Source organism: Microtus ochrogaster, linkage group LG4, assembly GCF_000317375.1.
Source record: "Microtus ochrogaster isolate Prairie Vole_2 linkage group LG4, MicOch1.0, whole genome shotgun sequence".
NCBI classification, from domain to species: Eukaryota; Metazoa; Chordata; class Mammalia; order Rodentia; family Cricetidae; genus Microtus; species Microtus ochrogaster.
Genome location: NC_022030.1, coordinates 45,061,455 through 45,081,856, shown reverse-complemented (window position 1 = coordinate 45,081,856; position 20,402 = coordinate 45,061,455). Strand labels below are relative to the sequence as shown.

Here is a 20,402-nt window from a genome sequence, read left to right as displayed (position 1 = left end):
TGGATTAAGGCACTGTTTGTAAATCTGTGACTCTTAAAGGGGGATGTAAATGTAATCTTCCCGGGGGCTGTAGTCCAAGTGCTCTCTGGTGTCAGAAGCCTGGCCATTTCGTTTTATTGTCACAGTCTGCAGGCGCATCACAGAGAAGGTCCTCTTCCCGCAGAAGGGCAGAGTGCTGGCAGGGACTCTCATTTGGGTGTGCAGCGAGCTTCATTTGGAGCACAGAACAGTCCAGAGTCAAACCTGGATTAGAGTTCTGCTCCCTTTATCATGTTCACTTTGGAAGTCCAGCAGGACACGCTGCTGATTCTTGCTTCAGTGGGTTTGTTTTGGAGGATCTTGTATTAGCTCTTTGCTGCTTACATATGTTGGTCTTCCGGGAGGACCGAGATAGTACACCTAATCCTTTAAAGAAATTCTATGATAGATAAAGATGCCTAAAAAAGTCTACATAAAAATGCTGGTCCTGTCAACATCTTTTAAGTTTCCTTCTCTTTCTGCATTTAGGCTGTCCATCTGGCCCAGGCGAGCTTCCAGATTGAAGCCTTTGGCTCCAAGTTCATTCTTGATCTCATACTGAACAAGTAAGTACACAGCAAAGCCTCTGAGGAAGCAGGGATAGTAAACCTTCATTTCTAAGATTCACCACCACAATGTCTGTGCTGAAGCAACTGATGTTTTCCAGTTGATTATGTGGCAAAGAAAACTTGAAGAAGAGGGAGAAGTTTGATTAGTAACTGTATCCTTATTTCCTTTTCCTGAAGAAAAACATTTAACATGTTCCATGTCCCAAATGGAGAATATATACATTAGGATTTTATTTATTTATTTTTTATTTTATTTATTTATTTTGGTTTTTTGAGACAGGGTTTCTCTGTGGGTTTTTTTTTTTTTGTGGTTTTTCGAGACAGGGTTTCTCTGCGGTTTTGGAGCCTGTCCTGGAACTAGCTCTTGTAGACCAGGCTGGTCTCGAACTCACAGAGATCCGCCTGTCTCTGCCTCCCGAGTGCTGGGATTAAAGGCGTGCGCCACCACCGCCCAGATTACATTAGGATTTTAATAACTTTTATTGAGCTGTTGATAATTTGATCCTTCCATACATATATAAAGAACTTTCTAGTTACTGTAACCTCACCTGTTACAGTAGTGTCCTTCCCACCTCAAATACCCACTGTTTGCTCTTCAAGTTTTCTTTCCACATTTATATCTTATTTTCTTTTTCTGAGTCCCACTAAGTTTAAGCAGAATTGTGTATGTTATTGTGGGGTTTGAAACTAGCCACTGGAGTCTAGTGGACTTATCAGTTGATATATAACCAAAGACAGTTATTGCCCCTCCCCCAGAATCCATTAAAATAGACAGTAATTCAATAAGGAGAGGCAGGGCCCTGTGCGCCTCTCTGATTAACTGTTGATGGCCCCAATCTTGTCATATTATGGTTTTAAATGAAATAAATATTTGAATTATTCCTAGTTAATTAAATGCTAACTGTAGTAATCAGTATATAAGAAGCATATTAAACTACTGACTGAAGCATAATTAGACTTTAGTCTAGAAATTTCTTCCATTTTACTTTTTATAATGCACCACATGACTTATGTAGGAAGACGACAGTAAGCAATGACTCACAAGTGTCTATTTTGAGAAGACTCTTTTCTTCAGGTTTCACACTAATGTAGATTCTTTGAAACTTTGTACTGATGAAAATTTACCACATTGTATCTGTTTATTAACTATTTTGGTATTTAAATGCCTTTTCCCAAATCAGAACAGTTTATACAGGCGCTCTTGCCTTATCCAGGACTAAAGAGATCACATCGAACTGACATCAAGCCTTTGGGGAAGGTGGCTTCCTGTGTGACTCTCTTCAGTTGCAGAAATGCTAGACAGGATTTTCAGCTCTCCTCAGTAGTTTAAACAGGACTACATCTTATAAGAAACTGTTAATTAATGCTACCAGACACCGTAATGCAGGTGACCACAGTCAAGATCAGTGGAACTGCAGAAGGCTATCAGATTTCTTGTATGCCAAATTCTGTCAGCTCTGCAGAAAAAAAAAAAGTGCAGAGTAAGCTTTGATGCTCCTTACTCAAATGTTATTGCAGCTTTAAGTCAGAATGAGTCAGCAGAACTCAGAAGTTCTGTGTTAAAGATATTGCAGATTTTCCTCTTTGGTTGAATTCCAGTTCACCATGCTCTGTCAGCACTGTGCCTGCATAAAGGATGGTCTTGCCAAGTCTTAGGCTATGTTGAGTACCAGGATGTGGCTAATTTTAGTTTGTTTCAGCTCTTTGAGGTGGAGGTTAAAATCGGTGCTGCAGTGCACTTTGGAGGGCAGCTCTGCTTGCTTACCACTGCACCACCAGGGCTGTCCCAACTGCTATGGATTCTTAATATTAGCATATCATGACCCCAGCGGAACCTTCCAGTCAAAGAAGCAATGCCTGAGAAAGGGTCATATGGGATATCCCAGAGCACTTAGAGTTACAGACCCAGACCAAAAAATATTTATTACCACTTAACACGAAAGAAATCAGATTGAATACCTCTTGTGGATATCTTTGTTTGAGGAGTTGGGTCTAGGTGGGGCTTGGTTGATAGAGATATAAAATAACTTTAGAAGAGTCGTGATGTGCACTGTGCTGAAGGTTAACATGGAGTGCAATGGGGGTGGGGCCAAACCCAAGAGGTTTACTCCTCTGTGAGTGCAAGGCCAGGAAGTACGACCAGAGAAGGAAGAGTTATTACTTGCAGCCAATAAGATGGCTTCCCCCAAAGCACTGTCTCTTTGCACACAGAAGGCTAGGGATTTCATTCTGAAGGCTCATGCGTATTCATATTGGGAAGTGTTGTCAGCACATGTCGACTCTTGAGCACTCCTGACCATGTGAATAAACTTCTTCATAAACCACATGTGCAAAAATGGTGCCTGGCAGCATCCTGAGAATATAACTTCTCACACAGAGGGTTTAGCATTATAATGAATAAAGTTTACTCTGGACAACTGGCTTCAACTGGTGCCGCATCTGCCTGCGATAACCACACAGTAGGAAAGGATGGCAGGAGCCGTTGAAAGGGACAGCATCTTATTTTGCATGCAACTAAAAGTTTCAGTTTTGCAGCTAGCCATCTCACCAAGGAGAGGCAGATCTTTAGGCTGAATGGATGTGAAAATTTATCTAGAAGGGACACTATTGGACACCTACCTTGTTAGACAGGAGATTATCAGCAAGGAGAGCATTGGGAATGGAGAGGAAAAGGGAGACAGAAAAGGTGGAGAAGGGTATCCAGGCATTGGAAGGTCTCAGATTTGGGGGGTTCAAAAACAGTTCAGAGTAGATTATCTTTTGGGATAAGACATTTATTAGAGGAAGCAGGAACACTATAAACAAACAGGTGGGTGTAGTGGATTCCGAAGAGAGTTAAGACCCGCCAGGCTAACAGGGCCCCTTTTAGAGGTTTCTGAGATGTGGACAGGTCCTCTATGAAGTGGATGACTAGCCTACCGTCAATGCTTGCTTGCAGTCAGGTGGTTTCTGAGTCACAGGAGAATTGGGAAAGGTTAAGTTCTTTAGTTACCATGTGTTTATCATACAGGAAGATCACCTTAACCTCTGATTGTTAAATGTGCTTGCTAAAATTCCTTTGGGGAAGTGAGGATTACAGACACACAGACAGCACCATAGTGTGTCTATCGTTTCTTTTACAGCAGATAAAAGGTAAGATCGAGAAAGAGGTCTAGTCCCAGTTTAACAGATCTGTAATAGTGTATGCTGAGAAGGCAGGGTCGCATAATGTTGTGCATGAAGGGAGAGTTGTTAAATTTTACATAAGTTACAAGGGTGAGACAGAGGGAGACAATCCTGAAGATCTAAGCTGAGAATTGCTCAGCTTGCTGTGGTCTGGAACCCAGGTCCAGATGCTCGTGTCATGATGAAAACCAGTATTTAGGATATGAGTGTTGAGGACAGTAAGAGGCATATTCAGTGGTGGAAGAATGGAAAAGAGGGAACTTCACTCACAAACTAGTCTTTGAGTTCCAAGCCGTTGAAGAGTTGTGATGTACTATACCAAGGGAGACTGAGCTCTGTGACCAGGAATCCACCTGAGAAGAGGTGAAGAGCTTTCAGGGCTGACCTGACCTCTTTGGACTCCTTTCAAAGTCTGATATTCCTTGATGTGGAGCTGAAGGAGGAGGAGAGAGATTAGGTGGCTAGATCAAATTAGAATGTTAGAGTTCTGGATAAATCATTTCTCATGGTCAGCTTGTCTGTTTGCAGAGCTGAGTATCAGCTCCAAAGGCTAAGACAGAAAGAGCAGGAGGAGGAGCAACAGGAGGAGGAAGAGCAGGAGGAGAAGCAGGAGGAGGACTAGGAGGAACAGCAGTAGGAGGAGCAGCAGGAAGAAGAGCAGGAGGAGGAGCAGGAGGAAGAGGAGCCAAAGAAACAGCAGGAGGAGGAGGATCAGGAGGAGGAGAGGACTGGAACCAGGAGGAGGGGCAGGAGGAGGAGGAGCAGCAGGAGGATGATCAGGAGGAGGGGCATGAGGAAGAGGAGCAGGAGAAGGAGGAAAACAAGCAACTAAACAACAACCACAACAAATTGATGAATGTCGCACAGTGTGAAGAAAGAGATGCCAATCCTTTCTCATCACTTCCAGTCACCCAAAAAGCACATGCAGGTCCCAGTGGAGAGTTAGCAGCCTTAAAGTCCCTTAAAAAGTAACCCAGAGAACATTGCGATTATAGTCCACATAACAGAGATGTTACTCATGGCAGAGCTATGGAGATTAATAATGTGTCACCCAGCTAGCTGTCTGACATCCAAAATTAGTGATCTTCATGTTGACCAAAAGCAAGTGAAGCTTTAGTGTTTAAATATTTTCCTTTGATAAAATTAGTGATCTTCATGTTGACCAAAAGCAAGTGAAGCTTTAGTGTTTAAATATTTTCCTTTGATAAAAAAGTCATGGACAATGCAGTATTTATGTTCAAGTGCTTAGGAACCATTTCTAAGGCTGTAAAAAGTCAAGGGCCATAAACAGACATCTTGTTCTCAGGTGGTGCTAGGAAGCAGGCTGGGGGGGGGTGCTTTTCTAAGATGTCTCCAGTTGGTCAGAATCATTAGAATTTGTTTGATGGGGATGACAAAGCAGAAAAAAAGCCATAGAAGTGTCTTGACTAGACAGTTTGTGTCTAGAGGGTGGCTGAATGAAGTTGCGGCTGAGAAATGGGAGCTGGCGGAAGTCACCTTGCGCGTCACTTCCATATAATGACAAATACGTCTTTAAAGGAAAGAGGAGAAGGGCTTAGGCTGGAGGTGGGGAGAGGAACCAGGGAAGGAGAAAACAAGTGACTAGGACATAGGAGGAGAATCCACAGAATAACGATGTTGACGGTTTCAGAACTGAAAGATATGATTGGCATTGTTTTTGTTTTGTTTTGTTTTCATTTTCTTTTCATCCCCTGCGCCACAAAGACAAGGTTTTACTGTGTAGCCCTCACTAGTCTGGAATTCATTGTGTAAACCAGGCTGGCCTTGAACTCACAAGTGCATGTGTGCCACCATGCAGGTCTGTAGGACATTTACTTTTCTATGGATATAATACAAAAGGAAAAAGGCTACCAACAGAAGCAGATTAATGAATAGAGGACATCTCTTCTTCAAGTTTCTCAGGTCATGAGTGTCAAAACAGCAGTGGCCTTCCTAGGCTACAGGGAACAGGTTTATCTCAATAATAAGGAAAATGGTAGAAGACAGGCTGTGCACACTGGCAGGATAGGCAGGAGGAACTCAAGGATTCTAAGTAGAACCTGTAAATGTTGAGAGGAAGAGACTGAATTTGCATGTCAGACAAAGACAGAAAGTACCCCCCACACACTGGGAATTCATGCTAAAACAGCTAAGTGAATGTCAAGAATTTCTTTGGCGCAGATAGAACTTGGATGCGCAGGGAACACACTTCAGTTTCTGGTGGCCAAACCAGTCCTGGATGGGCACAGAAGGCCAATGTCTCAAGTAGAAGCTGCCGTTCATGTGTAGGAGAGCAAATTCAGATCATAGCAGCCATCCATATCAAAGCGGCCCATCCTTGTGTAACTGTGACTAGCCCGAAACATCTCTGTCAGTGCCCATATCTGCTGCACCTCAGAGGATACTCTGGGATCTGGGAGACCCTCAAGGCGGGGAACAGGCTGTTCATTGGACACTGGGTGGGAAAGCCACTTGGGGAAAGTCAAGGAGGGGCTCTTTGGTCCCTGCTGGTAGATTTGTGCTTCCTCCACTGTGAAAGACAGCCATAGTGGTGACGGCTGCTGCAGAATCAGACGCAGCTCCAGTACTCTGGTCATGTCACACAGCATCTGGTGTTTGAACAGTGATACATACTCCTGGGCTCCTTCCTCACTGTGTGGGTCAGGCATCAAACAGTAGTCCCGCAGACAAGTTACCCACTTGGATGGTGTGTGCAGTGGGGTATGTTGACGAACACGGATGCTCAAGAAAGCTGTGTAGTAATTCTTAAACATGATCTCCTGCAACTCGAAAGGCACGACATTGGGAAAGGTGACATCGACGACCAGCATGTCAGGCCGACCTTGGGAGGTTCTCATGTCTCCCACTTTTAGGGCTACGGTGCTTTTCACATGACAGGGCACCAACACACCAGACATGATGCCGGCGCCAGTGACCACGCACAATCGCCGCTAACAGTCGCCAACTACTAACCTTTACAGGCCTGTGATTGGCATTTTTATGTGCAGTTGAGTGTTCTGGAGAGTTAAGAAGCAGGGAGCATCCTTTGGATTTTCTGGCTGATTTGTCACTGGTGGTTGGAAGACAGCACTTGGAGTGAAGCTTGGATTGTTGTGGGGAGGGGTCACAGGGTGAGGGATGAATGAGAGAACATGACTTGGAGACAGCAAATGGCCACCAGACGATCGGCTGGGAGAAAGAGTCAGAACGTATCAGGGTTACCGTGATGAAGGAATGAGTTGATTAACTGGAAGATGGAGCTGATGAGGGAGGGGTTAATGACACAGAAGGGATAGTCTATGGAGCAGATCCTTGGATATCATTCTCCATTGCATTGCAAACGTGCTGTGATTCATGTGGCATGCTTTCTGTTGCCCTACAGCTGCTCACTAGTCACTGATTTAGAAAATAACAGGACTTACAGATGATTGGATTTTTGGATGCTTGTATTTCCAAGTCAAGCAATTGGTTCCAAGTCTCCCAGCATGCTTGACTGTTTATTTAAAGGCCCATACCTGTAATCTCAGCACTTGGGGTAGCAGAGCTAGGAGGATCCCCTGCATGTTCAGAGCCAGTCTGATAAGCTCTAGGCCAGCTCGGGCGACATAGAAAGACCCTGTAATGACATAAATGCCTGCCTACTACTGGCCTATACATAGGACAGAGAAAGGAGGATTCTCACTGTGTACCAGTGTTCACACATTCTAGGTTGTTAACCAGGCAGCGACTTTCTGGTGAGATCTTGACAGTGCTCAGGGAGAGCTCTGCTTGACACCATAGGAACTTCAAAGAAGGTGACTGTAACCTAAAACTGGGGAGCTACAGGTATGGAACTCGGAGAGTAAGAAGGTTGCTTTATCAATAACCCGGTGAGCTGAAAGAAGTGACTCAGATTGGACCAGGCAGGCAATGCTGAGAGCTGTGGTGGACTAGCAGGCATGGGAGAGGAAAGGTGGTGTGGGCTTCCGAGTAGCACACAAACCCCGTGGCAGCATTCTCCTGTGCGTAGGACATCACGGTCATGTTCCTCTTTTCCTGGGGGTGCGGTGTGGGTTCACAGTGAGGAGATCTGCAGGGGAATGGTGCATGAATATGATCATGCAGATGACTCCAGCAGGCTCAGGGTCTCTGTGTGGATGGGGATGGCCCCAGCAAAGAGTTGAGTGAGTGGAAAAGGCAGGACTTAAAAAAAAGTGTCACTATGCTGTATCCAGGAAAGTGGTTTTGGATTTGTTGAGATCTTTGGTTGAATTTTCTGGGACTCAGGGTTGTTCAAGATGAAAGTCTAGAAAACGCAGATTTACAGAAACATATGCACACAGTAATTTGCTCATTAAAGGCAGTTCATGCTGTACTCTTGAAAGAAGAAAAGAGCCATGCTAAAATAGTTTGCGTTAGGTTAAATAAAGAACCCGACTTTCATGCTGACTGACATAGTTAATTCATCCTTCAGCTAGTCAGCACATTGAGCATCTAGTTTGTGGAGATGCTGTGCTGAGCAGCATAGGGAATTCAAGTCAGAGGGGTTTTCCCTTTCCAAGAGCCCACAGTTAAAAGAAAAAGAAAATCCAAGACAGAGAAATGAAATTAATATGTACACAGATGACATTAAAACATGATGGATCAGAGAAGGACGCACCAGTTGGTTATCCAATACCACATGGTCAGCCCAGTGAGCATGATTACAAGTAACATCATACAGATTGAGCAGGTTGTATTTAGGAACACACACGCACACCTAACAGCAAGTAAAGAAAAAGAGGTCATAAATTTGAAAGAGAGCAAGGGAGTGGGTATATGAGAGGTTTGGAGGAAGAAAAGTGGGAAGCAATGTAATCATAATCTCAAGAAGTAAAAAAAAACTCAAGAAGTGTGTGTGTGTGTATACACTATATATATGTATCGATTAAACTCACGATGGAGCTTGACTGTGACACCTCGGTGCTGAGAGCAGAGCCTCGGTGAGTGGGGCTGACTGACTCCTAGAGGGTTCTGCTCAGAGCAGGGATCCCTGCTACTGCTGAGGTGAGGCTGGGGAGAAACGTCTACCAACCCGAGGAAGCTTGCTTTCTCCATTAACTGAAGGCAGTCCCCTGGAGGACCCCGGGGGTTTCTGCACTCTCAGACACCCCCTGTCAGTTACCTAATGGAGACCACCAACTGCCCAGGCAGTTGTTTGCTGCAGGCTGCTTCTGGGGAAGTCACTCTTCCCTTCTTCCTCCCAGATAGGGCAAACGCTCTTAGGCCATTGCTGTGAACTGTGTGGTGAGTGGTCAGGACTCTAGTCATGGCGCACTAGGCTCCTCCCCCAAACAGCTGAGGGTTTCAAAGGACACCTTCCTTCCACACACTAACTCCTGGGGTTGCGGGTGGAGTGCTAAGGCTGGTGAGCCCCTTCCTTAGAGAGATGTGAAGCCACTAAACAGTGGACCTTCTGGGCCGTTCTTCATTCTAAAGGGGGGCTTTCGGGTTTGTTCTGATTAATGTAGTTTTTAATTCTGAAGATTCTGAGGCTTGTACTTTGTTTTGGTTTAGAAGAAGGAGCATGTAAAGAAGAAACAGGCTTCCTGCCTCGTTTTGCTTCTGTGAATGAATAGGACCAGATACGATTGGTCGTGGACTAGGGATGGTAGCGAGCAGACTGACTGGTTCCCAGCCCCAGGCTGTAGTGTTGTCCAGGTCTTGAATTCTGGACTTATTGACTCCTGCTCTAAGGTGGGCGCTTTGTGTCAGTGCCCTTTCCTCTCCTTCCTCTCAGAGCCTTAGTTTCACTTCTGACTTCCTCTCTCACCTTTGAGAGAGCTCAGGAAGTTTGGAATCTAGACTTTCCACCTGAGCCCTGCGGCTGAGGTCACCAGCGGACACACTCTCAGGGCTTTCGTCTGGAGAAGTTAGAGTAGCTGCTGTTCACAGTGTACAGAATCTGTGTCAGGATGCTGTGCCTTTAGATGTTACTCCTTAGGGCAAATGCTTTCTTTCCTAAGATCAAGGGGTCGGCAGAAGGAGACTTCTGCGTTATACTAACACGGGTTAGACTCTCACCTAGGCCCTTTACCCACACTGCATTTAAACGCCTTTCACACCCTTTATAGTTGATATGTTCATCTCTTGTGCTGCTGGGCAGTCTGAGACCTAGTGAGTCCCTGCAGTTTGGAATTAGAGCCTGACGTCTGACGGAGGCTCTTCTGCGACTGTTCTGTGATTACAGCCCTGAGCTGTCAATCTCCTAGTGAGCCAGGCATGGTTCTCATGATTTCAGATGTCCATGTTGACTGAGGAGAAAAGAACAAAACAATCTTGATCAGCTTTTAACAATATAAAGTACATGCACAAGGCTCCAGCTGCTTTTAAAACAGCCCTATGCATTGAGCTTGGCCACCTGTCAGGAACTGACTTCTGTCTCTCGCCTATAAATTAAAATGCAAAAGCAATGCAGAATCTTCGTGAACTTCAGTTCCTCACCACGTAGGTTGGAACAAGGTCTTTTAGAAGGTAATCAGTCAAAACAGTCTTCTGGGGAACTCCAAATTCAGTGTGACAGGCTTCCTCATAAGAACAAGAAATCTGAGAGGCCATGAATGTACACCAAGGTCAGGAGACGGTGACAAGGCAGGCAGAGGCCTGCAGAGTTTCATCAACCCTGCCCACATCTTGTTTTTGGGTTCCCAAGACTGGGGGAGTAAGTTCTTTGGTTCGTTTGTGTAAGCTACCGTCCTGGCACGTCACCTGTGGTTCCTCAGTCTGCAGACCGATCCCGATTCAGTTCAGCCCAGGATACAGCGGCAGTGCTGTTGCTAGCAAGGGAATCTGCCTCGTACCTCTGCTTAGCCAACTGCATTTCCACACACTGGCGTGAGACTGGGCTCTTTTGCAGTTACATATTTTAGGAAAACTTGAATTTTTTTGGTAAATTCAGAAAAAAGAGTTTCTGTAATAGTAGGGAATCTTATGAAGCAGTTTCCAGGGAAATAAATCCTGACTGGACGCTGCCACATGTAATATGATACAGATTAATTGTATGCTCACTGCCTGGAATCACTGTGGAAAGCTTTCTCCTGTCAGGGGGAAGGGATTGCTAAGGGGTTTCGCCTCTTTAGACCTACTCTCCTGTTTAGTTTTGAACATTTTGATTCCAGGAGTCCAGGTAGCTCTGATGTTTGCCATGTTTTCTCTGACCAGATAAGAATTTAGCAGGTCTTGGGGCTGGAGAGATGGCTCAGCGGTTAAGAGCATTGGCTGTTCTTCCAGAGGACCTGGGTTCAATTCCCAGCACCCACATGGCAGTTTACAATTGCCTGTAACTCTACCTCCAGGGATCTGATCTTGCACGGCGTACATGCAGACAAAATACCAATGCACATAAAGTAAAAATAAATAAATCATAAAATAGTAACCATTTTTTTAAGAAAAAGAACTTAGCAGGTCTCACCCTGGACATTTCTGTCTGGAGAGCTAAGCCCGTGTTGGATGGTTTCAATATTATGTGCTTCTGATGAGTTATCGTTGTGTTGTTGGATCAGGTCCAGTCACTGTGAAAAAAACCTTTAAATTAAGAAAAGTACTCCCCAAATTTTAGCAAGCTCCTGTTTTAGGTTTATCCCATCTATTTAAAAATGGCCTGAGAGTAGCTTTCACAATTAAACACAATGACAGTAGTGGCATGTCTTTAATCCCTACACTCGGCAGAGGCCATACAAAGCAGATCTCTGTGAGTTTCAGGTCATCCTGATCTATATAGAAAGATACATGCCAGCCAGAGTTACATGACAGAGAGACCCTGTCTCCAAAAAACAACAATCCAAATATAGGTATTTCTCTCCCCACCCTCTCTTCTTGGGATTCCCAGCCTTAAACCAGGGCTTTGTGGGTGTAAGTCAAGTGCTGTTCCTCTGGTCTGTGTATTGATTCTTGATTTCCACAGCAGAGTAGACAGACAGATTAGCTAATACTTGCCTTCTACTTAAAGTAAGAAGCCGTTTGGTCCCAGTTCTTGCTGCCTGTTGATAACATTTGTCAGGGATGAATGATCAAGGCCAGGAAGACCAGAGTTGCCACAGGAGCTAGCTTTAGAGTGGCCTTGAACAAGAACCCGGTGGCTACCGCAGAGAAGAAACATGACAGCCAAGAATTCATATCAGAATCAAAAGAATCTAATTGCCAGTATAATCTCTGGGCACTTGTTATTCAATACAGGATATAAAATACAAACCTAGGGAAAAAGGAAGCTATTTCTTGATTGCTAGATACAAAGAGACCCCATGCAGGCACCCAGCCTGGTGTGAAATACGGCCAAATAAATCAAGACGTTATCCTTCCTTCAGAGCACATACTGGTTTCATACAGAAAGATTCTAGCAGAAGTTAGTCATGACAAAACAGTGACGAGCCCAGAGGGTCTGGGCGAGTAGCCATTGGGGATGAACTAATTGCAGAAGGGACTGGAGCTAGATCTTAATTTTCTGGCAATTAGTTGAGATAAGCAATATCCTGGGTTGTATGATTTTCACTGTCTGATCAGAGTAGTTCGTCTGTCTGTTTACAGATAAAAATATTTTTCTGCCAAGGAGATATTTCCCTTTGGTCTGGCACAGTGAGACATTTTTTAGCATTATGGTTAATAGGGATAACCATCATTTTGCAAAGGAACAGCAATAATACCTAAATGGGCTTCTCATTTTGACCTTCTGTATGAACCAAGTACCCAATGCTCTTTCTAACCTCATTGAAATGTCCAATAAATTTGCACTGATGGAAGGAAGCCCCAAGTACTTATATTTCTTTCTTTTTTCTTTTTTTTTTTTTGGTTTTTCGAGACAGGGTTTCTCTGTGGCTTTGGAGCCTGTCCTGGAACTCGCTCTGTAGACCAGGCTGGTCTCGAACTCACAGAGATCCGCCTGCCTCTGCCTCCTGAGTGCTGGGATTAAAGGCGTGTGCCACCATCGCCCGGCGCCAAGTACTTATATTTCATGATGTTTCTTGTGTGTCTGCTAAGAGCCAGACGGTGTTAAGATTGCAAGAGAGGGCTCTTCTCCCCGTGATGCTTACGGGGTGGTGGAGGGAAAAGGTAAGTCCCCAGAAACTTAATGGAAGTTTTCCAAGTGCTCTAGTAAAGAATGCAGGATGCTTTTACTCACATAGGAAGGACATGAGTTACATTAAATATGGAGTGGATTCATGGAAATCAATGTTTTAAATTACACCTGAAGCTTATTTTTAGGAGTTGTCCAGGTAGAGATTTGAAAGTGGAGACCTGGAGGTTTGGAGTAAGAGAAAATGGAGGTCAAGGAGATCAGCAAACGTACAGAGACTGCTAATGGCAGCTGTTAGCAGAAACCTAGGACTTTCTGATATCAAAGCCTCGAAGAGTTGAGACATCACCTAAGTTCATGTATAAAGCTATTTCAAAATACTGCAACATATTGCAGAACAGTGGAAATATATTCCTATGGTTCTGGAGTTGGAGAAGTCCGAGTCCAAGGGCAAGATTTGAGTCTGGTGAAGGACACCTGCTTCGGGATGTCTCTGCAGCCACTCAGGGTAGGAGGACAAAGTGTGTCCTCACAAATGGGGAAGAGAGGGAGGTTGAGGCAGTTCTCTGAAGCCTGGCTTGTAAGAGCACTAATCCCTCATGGCCTTGTCATTGTCCCAGTGCCCACCTCTTCACAACATCACCTGAAGGCTAACGTCCAGTTTGAGGACACATGCCAGATACGTTTGAAAAGCCCTATAAACGAACCATAGAGAAATGAAACAATATGAAACTTGTCTTTTCATGTCGGCTTGTTTTTATAATCCCTATTTCATGAATAAATCTGTCCCAAACAATGATTTATTAAACTTTCCTCTTGATTCTGTATGGATTTATATAAAGTCACAGCTTGATAATCAGAAAAAATGGCTCATTAAGAACCTTGGTGGTTGTTTGATGCCACTGAAGATTGCGTTACTTTTAGAACTATTTTTTTTGGTGATTCACAGACCATATTCACCACAGAAAGTCATTTCTCCGCTCTTTTCAAATTAATTATAAATTAGAAGCACCAATATTAGAATCCTAACAACAGCCTGTTGTGATGTGTTTATTAAAATGTACTTTTTGGAGATGTCACTTCTAATTCCTCTTCCCTGCTGACGTTCTTGTGCTTCAGCGTTCAAATTGTTTTAAAAGAAAACAACTAATAAAGGCTTAATGTTTTTTCAGCAAAAAACTTTCAAGTTTAATTTAATTAAAATTATATTTTCCTTTTTGGAAACAAGTGCCTTTCAAATAAGAGGCTAGAAATTCCTGACACACCTGCACTATACATTTTCTTTCTTCTGTCTTCTTACCAAGCTCGTCCTCCTCTTTCTCCTCCTCCACCTTCTTTTGGTTTTTAGAGACAGGGTTTGCTGTGTAGCCTCAGCTGTTCTTAGCTGTCCTGGAACTTGCTCTGTAGGCCAGGCTGGCCTCAGACTTACAGAGATCCGCCTGCCTCTGCCTTCCAAGGAACTACCACCTGACTTGTGACTAGAGGGTTCCAGAAGGACAAGCTAGATCTCTTACAATTCCTCTAGAGTTCTGTTTTTTTAATCCCTCCCAGTTTTATTGAGATGTAATTAACAAAGCTATACTTTAAAAAAGAAATACATACAGTGTGTTGTTTTGATATGTGAGGTCGCCACGGTACTCAAGCTAGCAGACATAAGGATTGCTCCATCATGATTATCTTTTCCTGTTCCTTCTTTCCTCCTTCTTCTCTTTCTTCTCCCATCTCCTCCTCCTCCCTCCTCCCTCCTCCTCCTCCCTCCTCCTCCTCTTTTCTTCTTGCACTCACTTTTTTAGATGTGAAAATGTACAAAAATCTCCCTCTTACAAACCTGAGCACACAGCACAGCACCACCATGCTGTTGCCTGTGACTGCTCAGCCACCATGCTGTCCATCATATTCCTAGAAACTCTTCATCTTGATTAACTGACCTTCCTTCCTCTCTTCTTCCCCTTTCACTGAGGAGGGATTTTGCAGAGATCTAACAGTATCAGGGGCTCCTGCCTATTGATGCTGTTTTCTCGCCATGCTGATCCAACTTGTATTAAGAACATGCTCCAGCCGGGTGGTGGTGGCACACGCCTTTAATCCCAGCACTCGAGAGGCAGAGGCAGGCAGATCTCTGTGAGTTCAAGACCAGCCTGGTCTACAAGAGCTAGTTCCAGGACAGGCTCCAAAACCACAGAGAAACCCTGTCTCGAAAAACCAAAAAAAAAAAAAAAAAAAAAAAAAAAAAAGAACATGCTCCAGTCTTTAAAGATATTCAGACAGTGGTACAATGGTTTAGGAGGTCTTTGGTTGTTCTTCCTACCCACCTCCCATTTTCTATACAGTGTTGCCTATAGGACAAGAATGAGACTAAGTTCTAAGGAGCCCACCCACGGTTTAGGATCAGGGACAGGAGGGGCCTGTTACTGAAGTTTTAGGGTGAGTAACTCAAGGATGATTAGGTTGCTCGGTGCTTTTGGATATGAAGCAGGGAAGCAATTCTTTCTGAGCACCCATGCGTTTTTGCCAGATGAGTCACCAACCTGCAGTGTTTACTAGCTGCGGGAGCGACTAGCTGTTACTCTGTTTCACATCCTTTCTTTGACGGATGTCTCTCCCAGGCGCATCTTCAGCGGTGTTTTATGCGCTGCAGAAAGAAGTCCTGATACTTCAGTGGGAATTAGAGAAACACCCAAGCCTCATCAGCATTGTTCCTGTGGCATCATTAGTGCTGTCTAATGCGGATGTTGAGAGACAACAGCACTCTCCAGAGTTAATAACCTCTCCACTCTTCTGCCTTAGCACTCCTGGATTCTGTGTGTGCTTTTGAGTTAGCTAACCATGTAATAAGAGCAAACTACAAGAAATGATTAGATATTCCTTGTAATAAAGCCAGTTTGAGGCAAGGTTTGCAGCTCTGTGGATTCAAGGCAGGAAACTGTTTTATACCCAGCACCGTAAACAAAATACTTGTTTGGCACTTCCCCTGTTTTGAATGTATGTCCCTCCCATACATCCTCAAGTAGAAGATGGCTTATTCATACTATGGAAGAAAACATGAGTCTAGCTTGTCTTTTGAGAGTTGCATTTTAATCATAGCATATTCCCTACCTGGTGGTTTTCTAAATTTAAACTGGTCTATATAGTTTCCTTTTTAGTGGCCTTGTTTCTGAGTGAAGGAAGGCTGTCACATGAGCTGTTAGAGCTTGTTGGAGTTGGCCCAGTGTGTCACTTTGGAATCTCTGCTTCGAAGGTGGAGGGGTTTACAAAGGCTCCCAGGATGAGGCAAAGACCCTTCATTAAGATCCATAAATGAGAATACTAATGCTCCCATTTGTGCACTTCCTGTCTCTAAGGATAACTTGCATTTTGGGGGGGGGGGATTGAACTCTTAAAGGCCTCACAGGTTTGCTCCCCATGTGAGGTAATCCCTTCTTGTCCCTGCTGAGGATACCCTGGGCCTGACAGGGTTGATTCTTAGACCAGGCCGGCAGGTCCTTGTTTCCTGAACATATATATCTTGTTCCCTTTTCTTGTACTAAAAAGCCACCCACTCCCGGACACTAGTGTACTTTAACCACTTACCAGTACCTTTTGGAAAATGGTCTCTGAGATTGCTATTGTCCCCAAGAAAATAGCCAAAATTTTGTTCATATGTTCAGCCAGGGTACAAAGAGTACAGGGCCTTTTCCAAGAAGAAGAGAAAGTTTCAGAAAGAATTTTTCTAATACAGGAGAAGCGCACATCTCTAGTCTAAGTTCCTATTTATAGTCCTTCCCCGCTGTGCTCAGTGTGGTCGAGCAGCAGGCACTTTTGTCAGGCACAAAAGGGCATTTTGAAGTCCTTAAGAACTTTCTGAAAGGTGAAAGCCATCTCAAGTTGTCTCCTCCTGTGTGCTTTCCCAGTGTTCTACTGATGAGATAGACTCGGTGCGGTCCATCCTAGAGGACCATTCGGAGGCATGCAGCAAGGGACAGCCGAAAGTAATGTACACGGAACCAGCCGCACTACCCTGAAGAAGGAATATTAAAGTTCTGTTTAAGATTAAGGCACGGCAGCTGAAATGCTGCTTTAACTTCTTCTGCAGATAGAATATTAGGCTTGCTGCTAAAAATTAATCTGCACCTGATCTGATTGTATTGGGAAGAAAGTGATCAAAGCATAGTGCCTTTTCCTTTGTCTTAAATGACGGAGCTGTATAGAAGCCATTAGTGTGAAGTCCTGTACTTTTTGATATTTATTATTTGCTAATTCTCTTTAGCATGTCTAACATGCAGCTAATTCAAAACAAGTTACCCCTTGGTGACTTTCAAACTTCACCTGGGAAGCTGGAAAACCTAACAGATCACTGCAGTGATTTCCTCCCACGTTAACCGCCAGCCAACAGAAACTTCTCTCCATTTAGGCACTAAAAAGAATTTTCTAGGGTGGTGAGATGGCTCAGCATGGAAAGGCACTTGCCGTGCAAGCCTGGTGACCTGGTTTCCATCTCTAGAAGCCACATAAAGGTAGAAGGAGAAAAGCAACTCCATAAAGCAGTCCTGTGACCTTCGTATGCTTGTCATGACAAGCACTGCCTAAATAGTTATGTCTTCCACTTTTTCTGTGATTCTGACATACTGTTTATTGAATCTTTAGTGTATGACACTAATATTGGAGGTTAAAAAAATCAGTGTTTTCTCATTGACTTTGAAGAACAAGGAAACCTAACACTTAATAGAAGGATGTCTGAGATAATAGCTTATGTCAGTCTGGATTTCCAATGAACACCAGGTTCAGAAGGCTGCAGTCAATGTTAGCATTCATAGCATGCAATGTCATTGGTTGGAGCAAGACCCGAGTATTTTGTTTTTCTTTAATATTTTTTCTTATCTATTTCCTTCTACCTTCCTTCTTTTTCCTATCTTATTTGTGAATGTGTTTTATACAATCTTTTATTTTTGTATGCTCTTCTAAAATGTAAATTATAGTTTCATAGGTCTTCCCATAAAGGATGTTCTCTGTAGATATCTGTTCGACCCGATATTTAAAGATCAGTGTCTGTAACTGTGTCTACCTGCAGCAGTGGATGTGGTGGAAGTGAATCCGATATCCAGTCATTCACCAACGGAAAGAAATCTAGATTCCCTTTGGCTCTGTGCATCCATAAGCCTTATTCTAATGTGTTTGTGTGAGTCAGTGTAAACAGCCCACAGTTCTGTGTGAGAGCCCCTCTAATGTATTCCCAGCCTTGCTGTAGTATTGTGGGTCTGTCCTCCAGACAGCCTGCTCTTGTCTGTCCCTGAGCAGAGCACCATGCTCCACAAAGCATTGAAATCCCTACTCTTGTTGAGAACTCTATTGACTATTTTTAGTGGGCAGTGCTTTCAGGAACGGAAGATTAAGCCTTCTGAGAAACACCATCTTTAGTATAAATTAGTTCTCACAGGACTGTGTTAATTTGTTTAGGCCACTGTGGTCCTCATGGGAATGGAGTTGTACTTTTTCAGCAACTATGTTGTTCAGTGTTACCATCATGTTAGTTTGAATATTTATTCAGTGTTAAGCACTGGATTCGTGTGTATTCAAAGCCATGTGTCACACCACCAGTCAAGAGGGCCCTTGTGTACAACAAAGGTCATAAGATTGAAGGAGCAACGTTTACAGCTGACAGTTGGGAAAGTGTGTGGAAATCAGGTGAGTGGAAAAGAAGGAAAGAAAGGCTCGGCCACCACATGTGAGGCGGAGCCGACCCAGCCTGTGATGACCAAGATGACCGTGAGCTGTACCGGAAAGTATGCTTTCGATTGGTAGCAAAGCATTTTGCTCTATTTCCTGATTCTGTCATTTGGATAAACTATGGGACCAGTCTGAGTCTCAGTTCATTGAACTGTTAGCTGAGATTGGGGGGCTGGCTGGGGAGCACTGTGTGACAGGGACCGTGCTCTGTTCCTTTGTCAAAGTACACTGTTAAGCCCTGGCTGGGCCTCAGAGTCCGTCTGCTGTTATCTTTCACAGGCTGGGCCTAGTCTTGGCTTTTTGTTGTAAAATAGGCAGCCACTTCTTTTTGTTTAGATTTGGTATTCATAGAAGTACTTAATTGACTATATTGTCATAGTCTATTTTAAAAATCTTAAAATTTCTAGCTTCATAGGCAGGCAGATCTCCGTGAGTTCAAGGCCAGCCTGGTCTACAAGAGCTAGTTCCAGGACAGGCACCAAAGCCACAGAGGAACACTGTTTCGAAAAACCAAAACCAACCAACCAACCAAACAAACAAAAACTTACCACTTTCACTTATACAATTGTGTAGGCATGACTATGTAAATTTTGACCTGTATTTTCCCCACCACCTAAAACACATAAAGAACCACTTTTAAGCACCTGTTGTGAAACCTCATTCACACAGGATTGCTGTGGAATGAGTTCTCTACATTACACAGTGTTTCCGAATAACAATATCTAGCCCTTAATTTGTTAAACTTTGAATTTTTTTAAAAAATTATGTATTTTATTATTTCATGTGCCTGAGAGTTTTCTTTGCTTGTTTGTCTTTATACCACATGCGTGCCCATGGAGGTCAGAAAAGAGCATCATATCCCTTGGGATTAGAGTTACAGATGGTTGTGAGCTGCTACGTGGTGCTGGGTGTCAAACTTGTGTCTTCTGTAACAGCAGCAAGTGCTTTTAACGCGGAGATACCTTTCCAGCCCCCAAATGTTAGAAAAGTCATTATTGATAAAAAAGAATTCTTCAAAATCTGTCAGTTAGATTCTGTGCCTTGGATGGACTGGCGCAGCCACAATGTCCCCTTCTGAGGGTGCAGCCGCTGCTGCTCCTGTTTGATCAGCCATGCAGTGAGTTCGTGACTCCTATTTTGCTGTCAGCTGCCACTCATGTCAGTTTGTGTGCCATTTCAGCCAGGTTCTTAATAATCTGTCTTCTGCTTGACGTGTTTTAGAATAAGAACTAACTAAAATTGTTCGCATTTTATGTAAGTCAGGAGTTAGCAGCATTAAAGACTTGATGTCTCTGGTTCGGATGTTAAGCAAGCTCTCTCCCTTTAGAGGCTGGGAAAATGGTTAGCAGACAAGATCTCTTCCAGATGACTGTAGTTCAGCTCCTAACACCTAACATGGTGGTTCACAATGGGCTGTAACTTCAGTTCCAAGGAATATGACACTCCTGGGGGCACCAGATACACATGTGTGTCACTGCACCCCCCCCCCACATACATATAGGCAGGACACTCATTCTCATAAAATAAAAATAAATAAATCTTTATAAAAAGGGAGATGCTGCACCGTTAACGGAGTCTTTGAAGCTTGATTCTTTATGTGTTGTGTTGTGAATGCTGGTGTTTTTCCAGGATGCTTCAGAATAAGAGGAATCTAAGGCTGCCTACATAAAGGGGTTTCTTTTATTCTAGAAATGTGGCTATTGACTTGGCAAGCAACTTGTAGCATCACGGAACTTGTACTGATTCCATCACTTACAGATTGTTCTGGCTTAAATTAGGGAGCGACTCTGCAAAGGCTCCTTTACCGAAGGCTTGGTTCCCAGGCAAGGGCATTGTGGGAGGCAGGTAGATCACAAGGGCATTGTGGGAGGCAGGTAGATCACAAGGGCATTGTGGGAGGCAGGTAGATCACAAGGGCA

The 20,402-nt window shown here is 43.8% G+C and overlaps 1 protein-coding gene and 1 pseudogene across 3 annotated transcripts in view; one reads left to right on the top strand and one right to left on the bottom strand.

Moving 5' to 3' along the window:
• Positions 1-20,402, top strand: part of Adam23 (ADAM metallopeptidase domain 23) — a 162,045-nt gene that overhangs the window by 31,608 nt on the left and 110,035 nt on the right. For all 3 annotated transcript variants that reach the window (XM_013351657.2, XM_005361484.2, XM_026786219.1), the window contains exon 3: positions 508-584. In XM_013351657.2, the coding sequence (XP_013207111.1) occupies positions 508-584 (77 nt within the window). The remainder of the gene's footprint in view (positions 1-507; positions 585-20,402) is intronic.
• LOC102002597 lies at positions 5,562-6,670 on the bottom strand (annotated as a pseudogene).